Source organism: Marmota marmota, unplaced genomic scaffold (genome assembly GCF_001458135.2).
Source record: "Marmota marmota marmota unplaced genomic scaffold, marMar, whole genome shotgun sequence".
NCBI classification, from domain to species: domain Eukaryota; kingdom Metazoa; phylum Chordata; class Mammalia; order Rodentia; family Sciuridae; genus Marmota; species Marmota marmota.
This window is the reverse complement of record NW_025999900.1, coordinates 3,547,313-3,569,476: the sequence shown is the minus strand read 5'-3', so window position 1 is coordinate 3,569,476 and position 22,164 is coordinate 3,547,313. Positions and strand designations below refer to the sequence as shown.

Below are 22,164 nucleotides of genomic sequence, written 5' to 3'. Positions count from 1 at the left end.
TATGAATGTAATGCACTCCTCTATTGTGATGTAAGAAATAATAAAAAAATAAAATTAAAAAACAAAACAAAACTCTGAAGCCTGCCCTCTGCAAACTGCTCGTTAATGATGGGCCCAAGGTACTATGTGGAACTGTGCTGCCCTGGCCTGCAGAAGGTCAGGGTCATCCTCAGGCTATGCTGCTGCTTCGGGTAGGGTGACCTAACACCTAGCATGTGTTCTCACACTGCCCAGGGCATTTATGTTACTATAATTTTGGTTCAGAGGTGTTATTTTTATTTAAATACATCTTGTGCCCTAATGCACATACCACACAATGAAGCCATTTAAGTATATAATTCAATGCTTTTATTATATTCACTATAGGTGGTGCAGTCATCACTATAATTAATTTTATCACCCCAAAAGAAATGTAATATTCTTTAGCCATCAACCTCCATTTTCCACCCAACCTATACCTCCAGGCAATGACAAATTGTTTTCAAGGTTCATACATGCTATAGTATTTGTCAGTACTTAATTCTTTTCGTGGCTGAGTAGTATTCCATTATATAAATAGACCACATTTTGTTTATTCATTCATTCGTTGATGGGCATCTGGCTTACTTCTACTTTTAGGCTATTTTTTTAAAAAATATGTTTTTAGTTGTCAGTGGACCTTTATTTTATTTATTTATATGTGGTGCTGAGAATCTAATCCATTGCCTCACATGTGCTAGGCAAGCACTTTGCCATGGAGCCACAAGCCTAGCCCCCACTTTTAGGCTATTATAAGTAGTGCTGCTGTGAGCCTTTGAATACAAGCTGTGATTCATTTTTATTATTTCAAATTTTGTCACTTTGGAATGAGATATGTACAGGTATACAATTTTGGTTCCTTTTAGAATTTGAAGTCATATTTCTTTATGGCAGTAGAAACTCATAGAGCACGTCATGCAGCAGAACATATTAGATAACAGTTCAAAGAACTGTTTTTGCATCTGGGATCAATTTTAGGCAAAGCGAACTTAAAATAATTTTCTCTGTACTTTTAATTCATGATTTTCTGTTGTGTACCTAAAATATGTGTTGACATTTAAATGATGATGATGATGATGGGGCTGGGACTGTGGCTCAGTGGTAGAGCGCTTGCCTAGCATACATGAGGCACTGGGTTCAATCCTCAGCACCACATGAAAATAAATAAAATACAAAGGTATTGTGTCCATCTACAACTAAAAATAGTTTCTAAAAATTACGAAGTATGTTTGGCTAAAAAAATGCAAAAACTTGAACCTATGTGATTTCAGTTAAATTCCTCCCATAGATGAATGTTTCCTCCACACCAGGCATTGTTCAAGGTGATGGGAATATAATGACAAGTAGGTTCTGTGCCCTCAGAGTGCATGTGTGCAGTCTTGGGGAGGACTGGAGGGTGGCTTTGGAGATGCAGGAGGACAAGGCAGATATCCAGCATATGGGGTTTTAGGGGAGAACTCAAGCCAAACTTAAGGTGGATGGTAGGCAGGACAGGGGAAGCTTCTAGAAGGAAATCCAAGAACAGGTTGGGATCTAAAGGAGGAATAGATAGAAACAAGAGAAGGAAGGCTGGAGAAGGAGGGAGTTCCTAGGCAGGAGGTTGGGCATGTTTAGCACATCACCTGGGTCCCTCGACTCCTGCATCAGGTGGTTGGGACTGTACCCCAAGAGCGCAAGAGGGTGTGCCTTAGAGGGTGCTGGATGAGCAGATCTGCGTTTTGGCCATTCAGGGGATGCCCTGGATCAAGAGTGGGGTCTTGTTTCCTTTCCATTGAGAGGGCAGGTCACCACTGGGGGGCAGTGGCAGGCCAGAGGGTGCAAAGGGATTCAAAGAGCCACTATGGAGGACAAGGTGAGCAGGTGGGTTAGGGAAGCTGCTTCAGGGATGCTATAAAAGGTGGATATTTTAGATATGCATCATGAGACATTATGGCGGGCCCCTAGGCATATGCCGAAGCTCTGCAGTTGGGTAGCTGTGCTTCTGTGTATCCTGTGCCGCAGGTGGGGTTGGGCGCATTTCAACTGAGTTGCCTCAATGTAACTAAAAATGTCAATAAGAACAAGAGCAAAAATTGCCAAAACAAATCCATCATTACAGTCAAATCTGTAGCTGTGGTTGATGTCACATAATTTTCTACTTATTATTACTTTGAAATTGAAAGCCTAGAAGAGAAGTCAATGTTTCAGGAATTGAGAAATTGTTTTGTGTGTGTGGGGGGGGGGCGCAGAGAAGGGGGGAGTTGTTATTTTGTTAATTTGCAACCATTGGGAAGCTGCAGCATCTTAGATCCCAGAGTCAGAGGGGAATTGAACCCAGGGTAGGGCAGGTTGGGGAGGCAACCCTGCTTTTCCTGGCCTAAGGAAATAATGTTCCTAATTAGGAATTGAGGTTGGAGCTGGAGAACTGGTTCAGGGTTCGAGAGCTAGACATGATAGACATAAGATAGGCAAAACCCGACTCCAAATGGATGGTTATGCTGTCCCAGCAAGGTGTCCCAGAAGTGAGATGCTGAGGACCTGGACAGGGTGACAGTGGTGCCATCTGTGTGGGACACACACATGGTGGTGGTGTGGGGGAGGCCAAGCTTCATAGCATTTGGCCATTGTTTCTTAAACTCCATTAGGTAAGGAGCTCTTCTTGGGCTCAGAGTAGAATCAATCTCCCTTTCTGATCTCCAGATATACTTGTCGCTGCAGATGAAAATGTCCCCTCATGATCTGGGGAGAACAGATACACCTACTGCTTGAGCGAGGCCACTGTTCTGGCCTGACAGATTGTTCGAGAGGTCATTTATCTGCCCTGCATTCAGCTGGGCTTCCCTTGCAGCTCAGGGATGGGGCTGGTTTTCAGGGAAGAACCCCTGGGAGGTAAAGTCAGGCTCTTGAGATCTCGCCTCAGATGCCCAAGCCAGAACAGCTCAGACCTAGGTGGGCTTCCTTCCCCGACAACGTGGGCACGCTTCATGGTGAGCACGTGACTTTGGTTTTTCTCAGAGCAATGACTTGGGGCTCTCATTGTCTCGTCCAGGTATGTACCCTTTGGCCGCAGCGAGCCAGGAGGCGGAGAGCAGCCGGAAGCTGACTCGCCTGCTGAATGCTGTGACTGACGCTCTGGTCTGGGTGATCGCCAGGAGCGGCATCTCTTCCCAGCAGCAGTCCGTTCGCCTGGCTAATCTCTTGATGCTCCTGTCTCACATCAGGCACATCAGGTACCGGCCTGCAGGGGCTGCTCCACTGAGCGCATGCGCGGTGTACATGCTCAGAGCTTTGGGAAGTGTTTGCGAGTTTAAGGTGGATAGTGTAGGCTTGTCACCTTTAAGAGAAAACCCGTGAAAGGGAGTGGGGGAGTTCACTCACGTGTAACCGCAGATTGGCTCATAGTATTGAGTGAATGTCACAGGGCACCTTCCGGATTTTCATGGCATCATGTGGTGGCCTGTTTTTTGGTTGCTAGGGTTTAGAGCTTGTTCATGGAGTCCTAAAAGGGGCAGTTCCTCCCCTGCAGTGAACCACCACCCTGAGTCATTTTTCTGAAGAAGCTAAGTCTGGCTCTCCTAGGGCATCCGTTAGGCCCGTGATTTGGGGAAGCACACAAAGCTTTCCTAAAATTTATTCTTTCCTTTTGATGACATCAAGATATTAAGAATGAGATCTTCCAAACAAGTTTGGGAAGGCAGGGTTGTGGATGGAGCACATTCCAGATCCACATGTAAAATTGTGTGCTGGTGAAGGGGGTGGCAGCAATGGCTTCTGCTGGTGCATGGTGTCACCCAGGAGGGTAGCCCTGCACCAGGGCTGGATGAAGGTGAAAGATAATGCCCGCTTGAGGAGTGAGGTGAGGGGTTGTGGGGAAGGATTTTAGCACAAGGGAGGAAAAAAGACCACTTGTCCCCGTTTTTTCTTTATTTCTGCTTTTTGAAACAGCATCTATTTTGTCCAGATTGTCCTCAAACTCATAATCCTCCTGCCTCAGCCTCCCAAGTAGCTGGGATTACAGGCATGTGCCATTGGGTCTGGCTCCTGTACACTATTCAGAGCCACATTTTTACATTTTTTGGGGGCAATTTCATTTAAAAACAGCTTCCTAATGTAGTGCAGAAATGCTCTCTATCTTAGAAAAGCTGTGATGTGCCTTTTGGAGAAAATAGGTAAGTTTGCTTCAGGCATGAGTTAGGGTGCCTTTTGTTGGCTGTGAGTTTGATGCTAATAAATTGACAATGTCTATTAAATAAGGCATCTTTATATAAACACACCTAAAACAAGATTGACCAGCTGATGAAAATGGGATGAGAAGTTTTTAGGAACCTGTGTATGTCCCTGAGGAGCAGTGACTCAGTATTTGCTAACTTGGTGTTTACAGTGACTTTATAAAACATGACTACGGTGAATAATTAGAATTGATTGTACCCTGTGCCATGTGCTGGGTGGGTGGTGGGACACAAAAGTCAAGACAATTTTGTTTTTGTCCTGAATATAAATTACTGAGAGCTGGGTGGTTGAGCTGTAGAGTAGGAGACTGGGGGAGTGCTGGGTGGGGGCAGTTTCGGACCTGCTCTGCGCAGGAGAATGGGGAAGATTTTGACATTCCCAACCCTACCCTCAGGGAAAAAAAAACTCAGTATCTTTTTGTCCCATAGTAACAAGGGCATGGAACATCTGCTCAGCATGAAGTGCAAAAATGTGGTCCCCGTGTATGACCTGCTGCTGGAGATGCTGAATGCTCACACGCTCCGTGGGTATAAGTCCTCCGTCTCGGGGTCTGAGTGCAGCTCAGCAGAGGACAGAAAGAGCAAAGAGGGCTCCCAGAACCCACAAGCTCAGTGATGCCTGGCCTGGAGGTGAAAAGGCCCACATGAGGTCAAAGTCAGAAGCATGAACTTAAGCAGATCAGGAGCCTGGCCTTCACCGTATCTCCACAGAGTGGCCCCTCATCTGGGTATGGCTGCCTCTGTCATGTTTGGTCCTTCCCTACCTTCCACTTCTCAGGAGTCAGGGTGAGAAAATCAAGTTTTCCTTGTATTGGGGGCACATTTGAATACAGAGTCCCATGTTACATGGCTGTCTAGGATCTCAATGTGGTCCCTTTCTTACTTTCCATCTTCATTCCCCTCTTTGGGAAATATCCTAAAGGTCTTGGAATGAATGGTGTAAATCTGACATGGAAGTGTTGCAAATTAGAACATGACACATTGATAGGAAATGGACTAACCCTTAATGTGCACTCTTTAGTCCCTTTGGAGTTGACCTTTGGATGCTGTCTTCTGGACCATTTGATTATAGGTTCGAAAACCGCAATGACAATCAGTTAACTAGTTTCACATACCTACCTCACAGGCCTGTGAGGACTGATGTCATGTTCTGAGGTTTTGTCAAAGACCAAGGGGACAGTGGTTAAACTGGCATGTGAGCCGTGATCTTCCTACCAGACTTTATCACTCTCTTTGCACACATCTGTCCCTCAGTATGCATTCATGGAGCCCACTAATTCTTTTGGTGTGTGCGATCACTTTCATGGAGGATTGTGGCAGATTTAAATTTCTCTGCCCTTGGAGTTGGGCCTTCTTGAAACTATTGTCCCAGTGTGCTTAGCATGTGTGCTACAGAAAGACCTCATGTCTGCAGGAATGGGATTCTCTCGTGGGTGTAGGTTTTAGCCACAGTTTTTCCCAGGGTGCTGTGAATGCAGTTTCCATCTTACATGGCAGAAGTGGCAGCCATAAGTGCCATATCAGCCACCTGGGGGACATAGGGACACCATGGGTTATGGGTGCTTTTCTGTGGAAAGATGCTACACACACACACACTAGCATGTTAGCTCTGGGGCCATGCTGTCTAGACACCACTCGAACAAGACTTGGCTTGGAAACTCTCCTTAAAAATGAGAACTATTTAGGGGTAAGTATTTATAGCAAAAAATAATCCTTTTAACCCCTGGGGAACTCTCTTAAAATATTTTCTTATCAGAAAATTTATATGGTGGTCTGGGCAATATAGAAATAGGAAAGGAAGACGAAACACTTCTGAAATGACAATTTTAACTCACTTTTTTAAAAATGGAAATTTTCAGACCAATTTTTGGAGGACACAGCCAATGTGTAAAATGTATAACAGTCATTATTTTGGAAATGAGCAGTTAAATGATCATGTTGATTTTTGTAGTAATGTTTTTCAAAAGTTCCTTGGAATATGGCAGTAAATACATTTTCTTTTTGAAAATAAGTTTACTTTGGCTAGCATATCCTGTATTTACTATGTCATTAGGAAGATTAAATTTAATGTCATAAAGGTTAGTTTTTGCTAAGTGAAAAACCTTTAGTTCTTAATTTTGACCCTGGTGCAATTTTACTAAAAGTTGAGTTTAGCTGTCTTAGATACACGTGGACATTGGACACACCAAGCCTGGTAATCTGAGGCAGTTTAAAATTATTCTCAGTAACCCAAATGTGACAGGCTTAGAGAAATTCAGCACAGAAAACAAGCTTGATTTCATAAGGAAGCAGAGAAGGTCAGTTTTCTTTCTCTCTGACCAGCCTAAAGTTTCCTACTGTAAACACACAAGGCTTGGCAGTGGGGGCAAAGAAGGCAGCCTTGAAAAGTTATTTGCCAGTGAATTCTTCTATTTTACAGATTACCAGGCAAGAAATACAAGAATAAACAATAGAATGGGTTCCAATCCATTGCCTAATTAGTACATAGCGGAGTGGATATTTTAGGTTGAGTTTTTTTTTAATCTTTATTTTTATGTGGTGCTGAGGATTGAACCAAGTGCTTCACATGTGCTAGGGAAGCCCTTTACCACCGAGCCACAACCTGGCCCCCTTAGGTGGAGTTTTGACACCTAAAGAAAGTACCATATTGGACTCAGGTGGCCAAGTGTCCTTTGTGCCAAGTCTTGTGTTTCCAGGTAAGTGGGCGTTTCCTGTGATTCTTGTCCAGTGGCCATTAGTTATTTTCCACAAATTCTTCTGTCTGTTTCTCAAGGATTTAGTCAGGATGTGAATCTTTCCAAGTCTTACCTGGGTGTGCTGGCTGCACAGGTTAGCACCTTCTCACCCCAGCGCTCTGACTGGGATCTGGGGCAACCAGACGATAGAGAAAACATACTTGGTACTCAAAGGGTTTGTTTTTCATTTTGAGTATCCCAGGGCCCTCTTCCTCTTCAGATGAAGTGTTTTGAATATCTCTGCCCATCTGATCCAAATATATCCTGTAAGGATGGACTTTTTTTAAATGCTTCAGGCTGCCCTTTTGATGTGCCGGTCAAATCCTCTGTGTCCATTTTAAAGATAGTAGTTTGTCTAATTCACAGTGCTTTCTTTGAAATGCCTTCATTTTGGGGATGTCTACTCTTCTTAAATAGTCTATGTCCACATTCCTCTAGGGCAGTTCGAGTTCTCCCATAGCTAAGCAGGGATCACAGTGTTTTCCAAGTTCAGTTTTTAAAAGGAATTAATTAGAGCAAACAGAACCTGACAAGTGTAAATAGGAATTCGATTATTGAATGAATACAAGACCTAACTACTTTCAACACATTTTGGAACCCTGATCCTCAGCTTTGCCTTGTACTGGTATCACAGGATTTCCTTCCTGTTTTAATTTGTAACTGATCATTTAATGTAAGAAACTTATTTACAGGAGATGAGTGAGATTTGGGCTTAATTTGATTAGCTAACATGGGGTCATACAGACAAATGTTAATGGTCACCATGGAATGTCCTTCCCACCCAGAGTTCACTCAGATTCAGATAGTGACTGGCTGTCCCTAAAGAGGACCAGGGTGGACAACCTCAGGAGAGCATTGATTTTTCACAGTGGGTTTTCTAAGGGAAGTTCCCTCTGTTCTGACTCCCTCTTTTCCATCCTCAGGGCTGTCACGAACCAGGACCAACTAGAAAAGATTAAACCCCAGATAATCCTGAGATTTTCTTGAAAATTTGACATGAGAACAAAAGACAGAGTTGTCAGCCAAATAACAGATTTAGAGAATTCAGTTAGAACAAAAAAATCAATTGCCAACTCCTGGCAAAACTGTACTACATATTCATATGTACATGAGCTAAATGGAAGCAATTCTAGAATTTTCTAGCAAGTGAAAATTGGTGTTGGTTCCTATTTTCATCTGCTGAGGGTCTTGAATATTTTGATACTTTTTCTAATTCAAGATGAATCTTCAGTTTCTAGTTCTATACAAACATATTTTTTGGTACTGCAGATTAAGCCCAAGGTTGCTTTACCACTGATCTACCTGCCTAACCATTTTAATTTGGAGATAGGGCCTCACTAAGTTGCTGAGGCTGGCCTGAAACCTATGATCCTCCTGTCTCAACCTCCCAAGTCCCTGGGATTATGGGTATATGCCACACCTGGCTTAAAACAAAATATTTTTATTAAGATTGGTACATTTTTTGCCAGTCACAGTAGTGCATGCCTGTAATCCCAGCAGCTGGGGAGGCTGAGGTGGGACAATCACAAGTTCAAAGCCAGCCTCAGCAAAAGCAAGGTGCAAAGCAACTCAGTGAGACCCTGTCTCTAAATAAGATTGGTACATATCTTTAAGCTGCCAAAACCCTTTCAAAAAACACAATAAAGGTTATGTAAAGTAAGCCTTTAGCACTTACTTACATTTAATCTTCGTAATGATTACCATGATCATAACTTTCTGGCTGGAAACTAGAGAGTCTAAGCGAACTTGTTCCAGTCCACACAGGGCAAGTAACAGAGCTGAATATAGGCAGTCCAAGTCCAGTGCTGGAAGTGATCAAGCAGTTCAACTAGTTCAAAAACTATGAAAGGGCTGGGGATGCTGCTTAGTGGGACACACACACACACACACACACACACACACGATATCTCTATCATCTATCTATCTATCTATCTATCTATCTATCTATCTATCTATCGGGTCTCTACCACTCACATATCTCCAGCCCTAGCCCCATCCCAATAATTTTAAACTGCAGAATCCATTTATCAAAAGCACTCTGACATGCATGGCTACTGTGACTTAAGTGGGACTTACTGATGACACTGTATACTCCTAATGCCTACTACAACCCTGTAGACACAGTTAACAGCTTGGAAACCTCTGACACAGAAAGTCAGTTCCACCTTTTCTTTTTTTTTGGGTATATGTGGGTTGGTACTGGGGATTGAACTCAGGGGCACTCTACCACTGAGCCACATTCCTGGCCCTCTTTTGTATTTTATTTAGAGACAGGGTCTCACTGAGTTGAGGCTGGCTTTGAACTCATGATCCTCCTGTCTCAGTCTCCAGAGCTGCTGGGTTTACAAGCATGTGCCAACAGCACCCAGCTCCAGTTCCATCATTTATACATGTGTAAATGAAATTCCCCAGGGGACAATGACCTGCTTGAGGTCATACTTACCATAGAGCCTGGAATGAAATTCCAGTCTGCTTGTCCAGCTAGCATTATTGCTGCAGGATTCTGCTTCTTGAGCTGAATCTCAGTAGGATGGAAAGATGGTTAGTCAGTTAGGGTTGCTTGTGTTGTACCTTCAGATCCTGCCTCCTCAGCTTGGATGGGGTCTGCATGAATTCTTACAAGTGGCAGCAATGGCAGGCAGAAAAAAAAAAAAAAAAGATGTACTATATTATTCCTTTCCTCTTCCTGGGCTCACAGGCCAGAGGGGACCATCATCACCACCACTATCTACCTATTACTGCTTTCCCCAAATGTGTCAAAGCTGAGTATATTCCTTGGAAATTTACCCATGTAGAAGTCTCACATCTCTTAGGCATGAATGCTTTCCTATAGCTCTTTATTCCATAGTGTGAAAATACAGGCTTCTTCATAGCTCTTGAGCTCACTGGAATTCTGGCTCCATGTTTGTGGTCTCTGTGATACATAAATCTATCAGCCTTTTTGTTGTTCATGAGTCAAGGATTTTTTTTTTTTTTTTTTAAATGCTAAGGATCCTAATTCACTTATAGGACCAGCCAGTTGATGGTGGGTTTCCTCTCTGGGAAGGGCAGATGTCCAATGGTGTCTGAATGTCATATGAGTATTGGTTCTATAACTATATTCTTCAATGGTCCTGTGTACCTCAGAGTTTGTTGCTTGGCTCTAATTTGTCATTTTTGGGGGGGTGATGTTTTGTGCCCTTGATTTGTTGACTCCCGTTCACAGGCTTTCAAATGTGGACTTTTCAAGAAATGAATGTGTGATGTTGTGTGGAAGCAGACTTGGAGACTTGCTTTCCATTCCTCTGAGAAGCGCTTTTTCCTTACTGTGTCCTTCCAATGTCTATGGAACCATCGCAGAGAAAAGTTCAATGTGACATAAATAAAGTGATTTCCTAATTTTTGTGCCGTATTTGTTGGGCATATAAGAACTTATAATTGGGCTAAATGGTGTCTACATTCTATTGTGAATTCTGAGTTTATAGAGCCCTCTGGAAATTTGATGACGACCATGGGCGCATTCTTCCTTTATGAGATCCATAAACACAAATGCCTCATTTCAGAAGAGTTCACCTCTGCCTTCATCTCCAGCTTCTTCAACAAGAAACATTTAATCTTTAGTCACTGAATCATTTGTGATCTGACCACAGGTAAGTGTGTATGAGTAAAATGAAGCCCACAAAATGTCAAAGTCCTGGTGTGCAGGGCATCAATTATCTGGGTAGATTTTCTGTAATGACCCCTTCTGAGTCATTTAGTATCATACCCTTCAGAAATGCAGGGGAAAATAATTCATTCATACTGAAATTATCTTTGGGTCAATGGTCACTTGAAAATTTCCCCCACAAGTGGGGAAGGAAAGATGCAAATATATTTGCAGCAATATAAAACATTATCTCAGAGAAGTGTTTTGGGAATACACTGAGTTTGAGGTGAGGGAAGGCAGCAGTGGTTTCATCAGAGTTGGGGGTGACTAAACTCAAGACTTAAAGGTCTTTATCTTGAGGGAGTGTCCACAATTGATATGCATAGTTAGGCTTTGAAATGCAACCAGCACTTGACCAGCTTCAGGTCTCCCCCTTAGGGCAGAATGGAAGATGGAGAGGGAAATAAGAATTTTGTTCTTCCTCTCAGGCTAAAATGGAGCAGGAACTCTCTAAGCAACTCAGTGCCTTAAGGAAAGAGCTGTAACATTTTTACTTAAATTGATGTAATCCCAGAGAAATTTATGAAAAAGGTGAATTATTTGGTACTGGGAATTGAACCCAGGGCACTTTACCACTGAGCTTCATTCCCAGCCCTAATTTTTTGAGACAGGGTCTAAGTTGCAGAGGTTGGCCTTGAACTTGTGATCCTCTTGCCTCAGCCTCCAAAGGCAGAAAATGACCCATTTTCACATCTATCTCTAGATACTCCAGATGCAGGTGTGGAACTGGGTAACTTCAAGGCAGCAGAAATGCTGGGGTTTACCTTCTTTCTTTTGGCAGAAGGCAGACAGTGGTGCTGGAATTGTATGGAAGGCAGGTGGCTTTGCCTGAAACATTTGTTAAATATTTGATTACCTGTCACAGGTTGAGCATGCTTCACCCCAAAATCCAAAATCCAAAACTTTTTGAGCACTGAGAGCACTAACATAATGCTACAACTGGATTCTGCACAGTGAAACTTTGTTTCATGTGCAAAATTACTTAAGATGTAGCATAAAATTACATCAGCCTCTGTGGATAAGGTGTATATGAAACATAAAATACTTTTTTAGACTTGGTTCCCCCTCCCCTATATATCCCATTATGCACATGCAAATATTCCAATGCAAAAAAGGCTTCAAATCTAAAACATTTCTAGCTACAAGCATTTTGGATAAGGGATATTGAGTCTGCAATTCATTCCAGAAAGAGATGGGAATACAAAAACTGGGTCATATGGTCTTGATCTTTTGTGTCCACCTTCCCTTTGGGACTTTCTTCATCTACTCCCTATTAGCACCTGAGATCATAGAGTCATTTACACATATACAAGGGTCCTTCCTCCAGATAGGGTGAGGTTTCTAGATCTCAAACAATCCTGTACAAAGTTAAATAAGTAGAATATAAATTTTAGCTTAGAATAAAAAGCCCCTTATAATATTTTAAAAACAATTTTTGTTTAATAGAAGACTGCCACTGACCCACTTTGTGATATAATTCACTACAACAGTTTAGCTAATTTTTTTTTTTTTTTTAATGAGAAACATCTGAGTTGTACATACCACAGACAGCTTCAAGTTTCTGTACCAACCCCCGCCCCCCCTGGCAAAATGGTTCAACCAAACCTGAAGCATCTCTTTAAACATTGAAAATTTTTATAAAATTAACTTACAAAAACATCCCTATCAAGTTTGTAGTTTGGCGTTTACTGTACATTAGTCAAAAGCTCAAGCTAAAATCTGATTTTTAAAAAAATCCAAGTTTACATTATTCATAGATTCAGCATTGTTAAAAAATATGCACAAATAACCACATCCATGCAATAAAATTTCTTTAAAAATTTAAAGCAATATAAAAGAGCAGATCTAGGTACTGAGCTGAACATTTTGGTTTATATCTGGTAGCTCAAGATCACTAGCTGATTGGAAGAAAACTGATTCTAAACATTTAAAATATGATTGTTTCAGTCAATCAGCTCAGTGCATATGAATTTTGGAACCATTTCTAAGGTGGGATCTGCTTGTTTCTCTAATATATATTCTGTGATGAACGCCACTGCTCATGGACCACGTTAGCTACGTTATAATAATGCTGTTTTACAAATAAGTCAGAATTTACAAAGTGCGAGACTCTTAGGAAAACTGCCCTTTCCAGAGTTCCCTCAACCAATCAACTAGCTTTGCCAAAATGCCCTGGGCAATTGCTGCAATAGTTCCCTGTCCCCAAGGAAGGACTTCATTTGAAAGCTGCCCTGGAACCCCAAGAGCCCATTCTGGACAAGCCCAGAGGCGGGTGTCCACTGCAGATCCCTGGACATTCCCAGTGCTAAGAGTCACTCACACATTGGTCTGGGGCCACAGCTGGGCACCCACAGCAAAGAGGCTGGTGGTATGGCTGAGCCCTCTAGGTTGGGGGAGGCCCATTGGTGTACCGCAGCATGGGGTAGAAAGAGCGGGCGAAGTTGTTGGCCTGGGTGCAGCTGTAGTCCTCTTCAGAGGAGGGCAGCAGACAGGCCAGGAGCAGCAGCAGCAGCAGGAGCAGCTGGAGGGGCAGCGCTGCCCTGATCACCCTGGAGAGGAAGGAGCGCCGTGGCTGTGAGCTGCCGGGACCAGACATCCTGCCAACAGAGGAGAGCTGATCAGGAGGTTCCAGAGGACACACTCACCTGCTCCCCTGACCCTCTGCTACGTAAGCAAGAAAATCCAGGGTGAGAGAGCAAAAGGCAGCCAACAGCAGGGGTCCTGTTTTGGAAGAGAAACCCCAGAAGTTTCCAGGAGAAAGAAAACCAGACTTCTACAAGGACCTGCATAGTGGCACTGGCAGAGCTGGCACAGTGACTGTGAACCCTGGGGAGTCACTCCTGTGACTGTGAGGTCATTACCTGCTGTCTGTCTCATTCTCATCTTCTGTAGTTCTCTCTGCTCTGACCTGCTGGGAAAAAGAAACCAAAGAGTAAGTTGAAGACAGTTTGGTCCTAAAGTGATACACTTCTATAGCTCGTCTTCCTGCCACACTTGAGACTAGACTAAGACACCTGAGATTCAACAATACTGAGTAAGAAATAATTGGGTTTGTTAAACCATCATGTTTGTTGATCTGATTTGAGGGAGAAATCGGGAAACCCCTTTAACAAGGGCCCTCGTAAATCTACTATGATCCCAACCTAGTGTAACTGAGTAGGAGACAGTCTTTGAGTCAGGTCTTTTTAAAAAGTATATTTTAATATTAAAAAAAAAAATCTTTGAGGAAGCATTTCTTTTGATCAGAGTTAAAGCAGATCTGTGCTGTCAGGAACTGTCTTATTTAGTCTTGGAGTTCCAAGTTTCTGTCATCTCAGTGACTTTTAAAAATCACGAGTGTATGGGGCTGGGACTATGGCTCAGGGTAAAGCGCTTGCCTAGCATTCGTGAGGCACTGGGTTCGATTCTCAGCACCCCATACAAATAAATAAATAAAATTAAAAATTAAAAAAAAAATCACGACTGTGGTTCTGACAGAAGGCAGGGGCTCTCACCTTTGCTTGGGGAGCTGCCATGGCTGCTGCAGAAGGCTGGTCCCCGGAGTCTACCTCATCAAAGTTGAGCAGAGATGGGTCTGAGTTCTGAAAGCCACACCCCAACAGTTCAGTTCAGAATAGTCACAAGAGCACAGAACCATGCTTCACACAGTCTTCTAGGCCCTGCTCCCTCCCCAAGCCTACAGCTCCTCCTGAGCAGGGTCCTTCTCTTGCTCTCCGCCCTTGACTCGAAACCTTTCCAGACAAGAGAGAACATAACCAGGGCAAGGCCAGCCATGTGCACTGATTCCAGCTGACCAGGGGCTCACCAAGGTCACTGTGGCCATCGAGACATCAAGTCTTGGGTGTACAGGAGGAAGTAGACATTCTAGAATGGAGGGATCTGTCCCAAGTTTGGGGAGCCCACAGCCTGGGTATGCCTTTGGTTCTGAATTATATCCCATTTTAAAGAGAAGGAAGTTAAATAAATTAGAGAAGTGGTGAGAACAAAGGGACCAGGACAATAAAGAGGACATGAAACCTCTGAAGTGAGTGGGGTGATGTGGGAAGACCAGGCCCTCATCCACTAAGGCAGATGTCAAGGGAAACTCTCAAGAAACAGCACTATTGAGATATAGGTGAGAGTGAAGCCTTGAGTCTGTTTGATTTGAAGGCAGAAATGATGACGGATGGCTGCTTTCCATAACCCCAGCCATGACAATTAAGGCAGTTACCTTGCTCTCTCCCTTTTCACATGACAGAACACATGTGAGGAGCTTATGCAATTTTTATGGCCACACTCCACTCAGTCCACCTGCTCTCTCCTGGCCTCCTCGCCACAGCAAGGCTACAAACCCTGCCTTCTGTCTGCCTCTACTGTGACATCTTAACCCATAAAAAAGCCACCAGGGGACTCACCTGGCTTCCCCGTAAGGACATTAAATCTTGGGATACTTGTTCTCGTAACTGTTTGAGTTTCTTCTGGATGACATGGACCTTCTCTTCAGCTTCAATGTAGTCTTCTCCATGCCCCTTAACGAGAAGGCTGGTGGAGAGCTCCTGTAGGGAGTTGACTTGAGGCTGACGTTCTACTAGTTCCTTTTTCAATTGCTGAAATAAAAGTGTGTGAAATAGTTGTCCAAAGAGAAGCTGGTGTGGCCACCCGAGGCTTTCTCAGTTCCCGATGAATGCTGAGCCTTCTACTTTGCCTGTGTCCTCAGTCTAGCACTGTTTAGAGAGCAAGCAGGTTGCACCCTGCCCCTGCTTTTTATTCCTTTCCACTCTGCAGATAATTATGATGCTGGAGAAATCAGAGGAAAGGAATGAGTGGGGTGGGGTAGGAAGACTTGAGCATCCAAAATTTTGGTACCTACAGGAGTCCTGGAACTATGTCCCCAGGGCCTTATGTTTTTCAGGATGTTATTTATTTCAGAAGCACCTGGGATTGAACCCAAGGTCTTATACACACTAGGCAAGTGTGCACTAGGCTCTAACACTAAGCTCCACCCAGCCCTTCTGATATTTAGATAGTGTCTCGCTAAGTTGCCCAGGCTGGCCTAAAACTTGCAATCCTCTTGGCTCAGCCTCCTGAGTTGCTGAGATAACAGGCCTGTAACACCATGCCTGGCTTGTCAGGTATTATAAACACTCATGTCCCCAATTCCTGAGAGTCTGAAAGACTTCTTGCTCTATCTCTTCATCTCTGCAAGTCATTGTGCTTCAGGATTACAGAGGGCATGAGGGAACATGAGGGCCGAACTCCTGAGTCACAGCTCAGTCACAGTCACAGCTGCCTCTGGCACTGTCCGTGCACAGGAGCACTCTGACCAGCTGGAGCAGCCAGCAGCCAGTGAGTGATCTGCAGAAAACTGGAGAAGGGAACTTACCATTAGTTCTTTCTGGCACTCCTGGAGGACCTGGCGGTTTGCCTTTGGAGTGGTGACATGAGCCTTCTGCCTCCGGTTCTCAGCACTTGCCAGCCACAGGAGCAGGTTTTGACTTAATTCATGGAAATCCTTAAAAAACAACATAATCTAAGCACTGTGCCTTCTGGGCACCATGGGAGAGGAAGTGCCGGGAAGGCTGCAGGCTGCTTCTCGGCCATCAGTCACCCATTCGTCTAAGCCAGTGAATAAAAGGGCCACATCTCAATTACAGTACAAGGCCTCAAACCAAGCCAAGGGGAGAGCAGGGGGAAAGTGCTAGCAGAAAGGAGGGGCTTCGGGTCATCCTCAATGAAGAGACCACATGCATTCTTCAACAAGTTCACTGGGCTCGATGGCTAAGGGAGCTGGCCCAGGCTGTGGTGGGCTCTGTTTCCTAAAATGGGGTCAGAGCTAAACAGCAATGCAGTGTTAATAAATGCTGAGCACTTATGTGTCAGGCACAGGGCTAAGATGACACACACCACCTCATTAGTTCTAAAAAGGACCTGGGAGACTGGTATTAAAACGATGCCCATTTTTCAGATGAGAAAACCAAGACTGGGAGAGTCAGTGATTTTGCCTAAAGTCCAAACCTATGAAGTCGGACAGCTGGATTAACTGTTCCTGTGTTCCATGACCAGGTCTGCCAATCACTCTGGCAGAAGGACAGAGATGGGGCAGTGTTGGGGCGGCATCCCCAACCTACAAGAATGTTTGCTGTGACCCTTACAGGTCACAGGGGGTGGGTGAGGCCAGGAGACTCAAGGAGAGGAGTGTGTGTGTGTGTGTGTGTGTGTGTGTGCGCGCGCGCGTGACTGGGGTGCATGACTCTTTGGAAACACACAGTAAAGCACACATTTCCTAGTACAAGCCACATTTGTGCCAAAGCAGTCTGATGATAGTAAAAATATCTGCTGCTCCCACCACATGGGCCTGGCCGCTGCCGGAGACAGGGCCTTGGGCTGAGTCAGCATACCTGGCACTGCATGAGCGACTGCCGCAGGTCCCCTCTCCAGCTGTCCACTGCGCCCTGGACCGCTTCCCAGCGCAGGCCCAGCTGGCGGAGTCTACTCTGGAGCTCTGTGGCTTCGGTGCTCTCAGTTGGGAGAGATTCCTTGCCGCTCACATTGACAGAGACCATTAATGCCTTGTAGTTGTCAAAAGCTTTTAATATCTCCTGCCACAGAGGGAAATGAGTGGGCTAAGTGCTCTGGAAAAGGAGGGGCTCCTTTGAACCTCAGTAGGGAGCAGGCCTTCCACACACTTCTCCGGGCTGTGGCTACTGAAACGCGAGTGACCTCGCTTGTGACTGGCTGGGAAGCATCAGGTGAGGGAGCTGCCTTATAAGGCCAGGGAACCTGGCACGCTAGCCCACACGGCCCGACAGCAGAGGCTGGTCTCCTTGCTGGTGGACTCACTGGATTAATTTCATGCTGGAGGCATGAAGCGATCCTGCTGACTGCCACAGCCCTTGCTCTGTGATTGACTTAATAAAATTTCTGGACCCAGATTAAAAGTCTTTTGGATAAAGTATATGTCACTTTTCTATCTCCAGATATCCCAGAAATGTTATTTCTAAGATGAATGGAAATCCCTGATATACAAACGCACAAAGTAAAATAAAAGTACAAATATGAAGAGTGCTTGAATACCCCAGGACCCCTTGCCCAGGGCCTCTAGAGCTCAGGCTTGTGTTCGGAACACCTCCAAAGTACAGGGCTTGAACTGCCCCTACTCTGCTCCCTAGGCTGGTACAGGTGGGGCCCAGGCTGATTATGGGTGACAAATCCCAACAGTATAGTAGGGTGACCAGATCAGGCCACAGGATCTACCAACCTGGAACTATACATATAGTTCAGACTTAAAGGTGCTGGACAGTGGCCACCAGCACCTCCACAGTCTCGAGGTAGCTGGGTACAGTGGTATCTGCCTGTAATCTGAAGTCTGAGGCAGGAGGATTACAAGTTTGAGGCCAGCCTTAGCAACTTAGTGAGACCCAGTCTCAAAAAAGAAAAAGGCCTAGGGACAGGGCTCAATGGTTAAGTGCCCCTGGGGTCAATCCCCGATAACAAAAATGACAACAACAGAAAAGTCTAGAGGTGCCTGGGAAATCAGATCTGTCCATCCAGAAGTGACATGAAACAGGCTGACCTCTACCACGCTCCATCTGTGAGCTGCCACCTACCCAGCCCAGCAGTGCGTTCACGTGCCCGTTCTCAGCTCCTCTCCCTCCAGGCCTCCAGCTCACCTGCAATCTCTTCACTCTGGGTTCCATTTCCTGGATGTTGGAGGGAGGCTTTGCCATCTTTAAAGTTTCAAGCTCTGCTTCAGTTTTTCCCAGCCAAGCAGTGATGGCGCTGATATTAGAGTTCAGCTGCTGCATGTTTTGTTTCATTCTGAGTTTACTGTGAAGCTCTTGTGCCTGAATCAGTTCCCATCTGTCGAAGGCACCTGAAACAAAGCCACCAATTAAAAAAAAGCAATAATGCAGACAGACTTCTCTGGCTGAAGCTACTAGGGGTCAGCATGGTAAAAGTGTGTGGGACGCCCCTTGCAGGAGGATCTGGGTAGGGTTGTTCTCTCTTCCAGAATATGGCACAGCGCATTTCTCTGTGCCACACTCCCAAAGGCTGGAAAGAGGCGGGGACTTGGGGAGGAAACCCAGCATGGGACCGATGTGTGCTCTGGTCGCCAGCTCAGCATCTCAGTTCTCCGTTTCCTCCTTTGGTCCACACACAATCACACAGAGCTATCAGCTTCACTTTAGATTTAGCTGAGCAAAAACTTTGTCAGTTATTGGTCTGGTCTAATGAGGAGACACTTGAGAATACTTTATCATCTTTATTTTGATTTTTTTTGGTACTGGGGATTGAACACACTGAGCCAAATCCCCAGCTCCTCCACCGCCCCCCGCCCTCGCCTTTTTAATTTAGAGACAGGGTGTTTAGAGACACCCTGTCTCTAAATAAAAACTAAGTGCCTCACTAAGTTGCTGAGGCTGGCTTTGAATTCAAAATCCTCCTGCCTCAGCCTCCCGAGACTTCACATTTGAGATATGTATATGAAGTCATTAAAAACTTCATCATAGGAGGCATATTTTGTCAATGTTTAAAGAACAGTTTCCAAATTAAAATGAATAGTTTAGGGACTCATAAATACAAGTCATTTAATCTGAAAATAATATTGGCTGTTGTAGAGTAAGTTTAATAGTTTTGGTGAATCATATGTTGGTCAATTCCTAATTTTGCGGGGGTGAGTGCTGGGGATTGAACCTTTACCACTGAGCTATATCTCCAACCCTTTTAATTTGTCCAGACTGGCCTCCAACTTGTGATACTCCTGCCTCAGCCTCTGGAACTCCTGGGATTATAGGTATTCACCACTGCACCCAGCTTAATTCCTAATTAATATTCTTTCAGGTGATGTTTCAAATGCTGAGCTAAGCCCAAATACCACACACAATCTCTCTGATAGCCGCCGGCATAGCAGTACCTGATGGCTGTCCTCTTAGGGTGGCCAGATGCTCGTCTTCCTGCTGAGGGCTGCCATTCAGGACTCTTGGACTTTCTTTGCCACCATCAGTGCCTGGCTGTAATAGCAGCTTTCCCTAGAATGAGTCAAGAGGTCAGTTTAACAGGGGAAAGGGTCCTGGGAGGGAGAAAAGGAAGGAAAGCAGGGATATCAGGGAATGAAACAGATCAATTTATGTGTTGTGCAGGTATGAATATATCACAATAGGTCCCATTATTATGTATAATTATAATGCATCAATTAAAAAAACAATAAAGAAGATAAACAACAAAAGCCATCTATAAAAGTTAAAAGTTTTCTGAAGAATGCCTGGGTTCAGACTAATAGGCAAGAAATAAGGGTACTGGGCCCTTTGCTTCGAAGGGCCACTCGCTAGTAATATGGAGGTGGCTTCATATGTGGTTAGCATTTATAAGCAAGCAGAGCTGAGTGGAGAAACAAAGTCTCCGCAACAGGGGCTGGGGCTGGGGCTCAGTGGTAGAGAGCTTACCTAGCATGTGTGAGGCACTGTGTTTGATCCTCAGCACCATTAAAATAAATAAATAAATAAATAAAAATAAAGGTATTGTGTCCATCTACAACTAAAAAAAAAAAAAATTAAAAAGCCTCTGCAGCAGCCCAGAAAAGGGCAAGATGGCAGCAATGGGAATAAAATTAAATTTTCATGCTTTAAGGTCCCCAGGAGAACCGTGGGAAGAAAACTAAAAACAATCTCTGTGCTTACCGTGTTGGCACGTTCACATTTCCACAGCATTTTCACTATTCCTCCCATTTCCCTACTGAGGTGGCTGGACAAACCGCCTCTGAGGGTGTGTGTCCTTCACAGCACACACTGGCTCTCTATTATCACAGAGCTGAATGGACTATGTTACTCAAGCCTTTGCAGAAATAAAAGTGTTTCTTTTAGGAAAACTATCCTTCCTTTCTTTGGATTGAGTCCATGTGGCCTATTTGTGTGGAATGAACAAATTTTAAAAATCCTTCAAATTTGTGGGGACATGCCTGCTTCAGACACAACAAAAAGGTTTGCGTTTTTGAAACTGGCCAGATGAAGGACACGAGAAGTGTAATGGCTAGGAGAAGCAAACCACATGGGCCCAGGGTATGTGAAGCACAGGTCAGGCGCTGGGTCTCTTCCCCCCATCTTATTTCACACCAGAAGGGCAGATTAAGTGAGAGCTGCTTGCCAAGCAAAAGGAAGTATTTCTGAACTCTATGTGGCCAACCCATTGTCAAATGACTGGGATTGAATGTGTGAAGATGATCCATCTCCAAGTGGGTAGCCATAGTCACTCCTAGACAGAGGGCACTCTGACTAAATCTCCTGATGCTTACATTGCTGTTGGTTTCTCTAAAAGATGGTATTAAGATAAAAGGGATGCTTTAATTTTAACTCTCTTGTCGCTAATCCTCTGTACTAAGAATATTCTGTGGCCCATAGTAAACTCTAGGCTGTCCCCCACTTGCCCAGCCGGAGCATGCTAAGAACTCATGTAACTGAGAAGGGACAGATGCTGTGACTACCCCCCTCCCCCAATATGGCAGCAGTAATGATGACCTCCACTCCTGCAGGCCTTCTTTTACCTTTACACACATCAGTCTTAGCAACAATTATGCAAGGCAGGGTTATCCTTGGGTAAGTCAAGCTCACAGAGGCAAGACAAAGTGCCTTAGGTTCTGCAGTCATGAACTGGCAGGGCTGGGAACCCAAGCCACCATCCACCATGGCCTGCCATCAAGTCTAAACATGAAGTCATGGTGTTTTGCTTAGGATGTGGTCAAGAGGTCAGTTTAACAGGGGAAAGGGTCCTGGGGAGGGAGAAAGGGAAGGAAAGCAGGGATACCAGGGAATGAAACACATTCATACCTGCACAACACATAAATTGATCTATCACAATAGGTCCTATTATTATGTATAATTACAATGCACCAATTAAAAAAATAATAAAAAAGATAAACAACAAAGGCTTGGGAGCTCAGGAGCAGTTCAGGAAGGCCCAGCAACTTGTCTCTTTAAGTTTTACATGGAAAACTGACAAAACAGAAACAATTACTACTATATTATGTCAACATACACAAAGATAGTTTTGGCTAGAAACCTCTCTGGTCTGTTTGCCAGGGTCCTAATGGAGTGTGGATGGACAGTTTAGCAGAGATTTTTTTTTGGTAGTGCTAGGAATCACCCAGACATTGGGACCTTGGGCCATGCTAGGCAAGTGTTCTACCACTGAACTTTAACCCCAATCCCTCAGTAGAGCAACTGTCCCATGAGAAAACCAATTCAAGATGTGCCTAGGGAGTGAGCACATGTAATTTGCACCAAAAATCTCTCTCTCTTAAATTTTTACTCTTACTCATACATTTGGGTTACATTCCCAGGAGAGTCAAGACTTACATAGGCTGATTTGTAAGGGGTGCTGGAACCCGAGGGGATGGGTGGTACATTCCTGTCACCTTCCATTTGTTTGTAGTGATGCTTGGGATGGGAAGGGCTGTCAGGAACATGCCACGAGTGGCCATCAGAAATGGATTTACCTGAAACAAAAAGTTGCAAGTGATGGTCTATTTTGCAAACAAAGGATTCCT

At 44.4% G+C, this 22,164-nt stretch overlaps 2 protein-coding genes across 12 annotated transcripts in view; one reads left to right on the top strand and one right to left on the bottom strand.

Moving 5' to 3' along the window:
- Esr2 (estrogen receptor 2) overlaps positions 1 to 10,339 on the top strand; it is a 63,621-nt gene extending 53,282 nt beyond the window's left edge. For all 3 annotated transcript variants that reach the window (XM_048798478.1, XM_015490052.2, XM_048798479.1), the window contains 2 exons: positions 3,047 to 3,227; positions 4,656 to 10,339. In XM_048798478.1, the coding sequence (XP_048654435.1) occupies positions 3,047 to 3,227; positions 4,656 to 4,842 (368 nt within the window). In that variant the 3' untranslated portion in view covers positions 4,843 to 10,339. The remainder of the gene's footprint in view (positions 1 to 3,046; positions 3,228 to 4,655) is intronic.
- A 1,722-nt stretch (positions 10,340 to 12,061) lies between these two features.
- The window catches only part of Syne2 (spectrin repeat containing nuclear envelope protein 2), a 329,254-nt gene continuing 319,151 nt past the window's right edge, over positions 12,062 to 22,164 (bottom strand). For 8 of the 9 annotated variants that reach the window (XM_048798469.1, XM_048798472.1, XM_048798473.1 and 5 more), the window contains 9 exons: positions 21,974 to 22,113; positions 19,540 to 19,654; positions 18,296 to 18,498; positions 17,024 to 17,224; positions 16,009 to 16,137; positions 15,041 to 15,232; positions 14,141 to 14,227; positions 13,508 to 13,557; positions 12,062 to 13,243 (listed from right to left, as the gene is read on the bottom strand). In XM_048798469.1, the coding sequence (XP_048654426.1) occupies positions 13,030 to 13,243; positions 13,508 to 13,557; positions 14,141 to 14,227; positions 15,041 to 15,232; positions 16,009 to 16,137; positions 17,024 to 17,224; positions 18,296 to 18,498; positions 19,540 to 19,654; positions 21,974 to 22,113 (1,331 nt within the window). In that variant the 3' untranslated portion in view covers positions 12,062 to 13,029. The remainder of the gene's footprint in view (positions 13,244 to 13,507; positions 13,558 to 14,140; positions 14,228 to 15,040; positions 15,233 to 16,008; positions 16,138 to 17,023; positions 17,225 to 18,295; positions 18,499 to 19,539; positions 19,655 to 21,973; positions 22,114 to 22,164) is intronic. The other variant, XM_048798471.1, reaches the window with a different exon arrangement.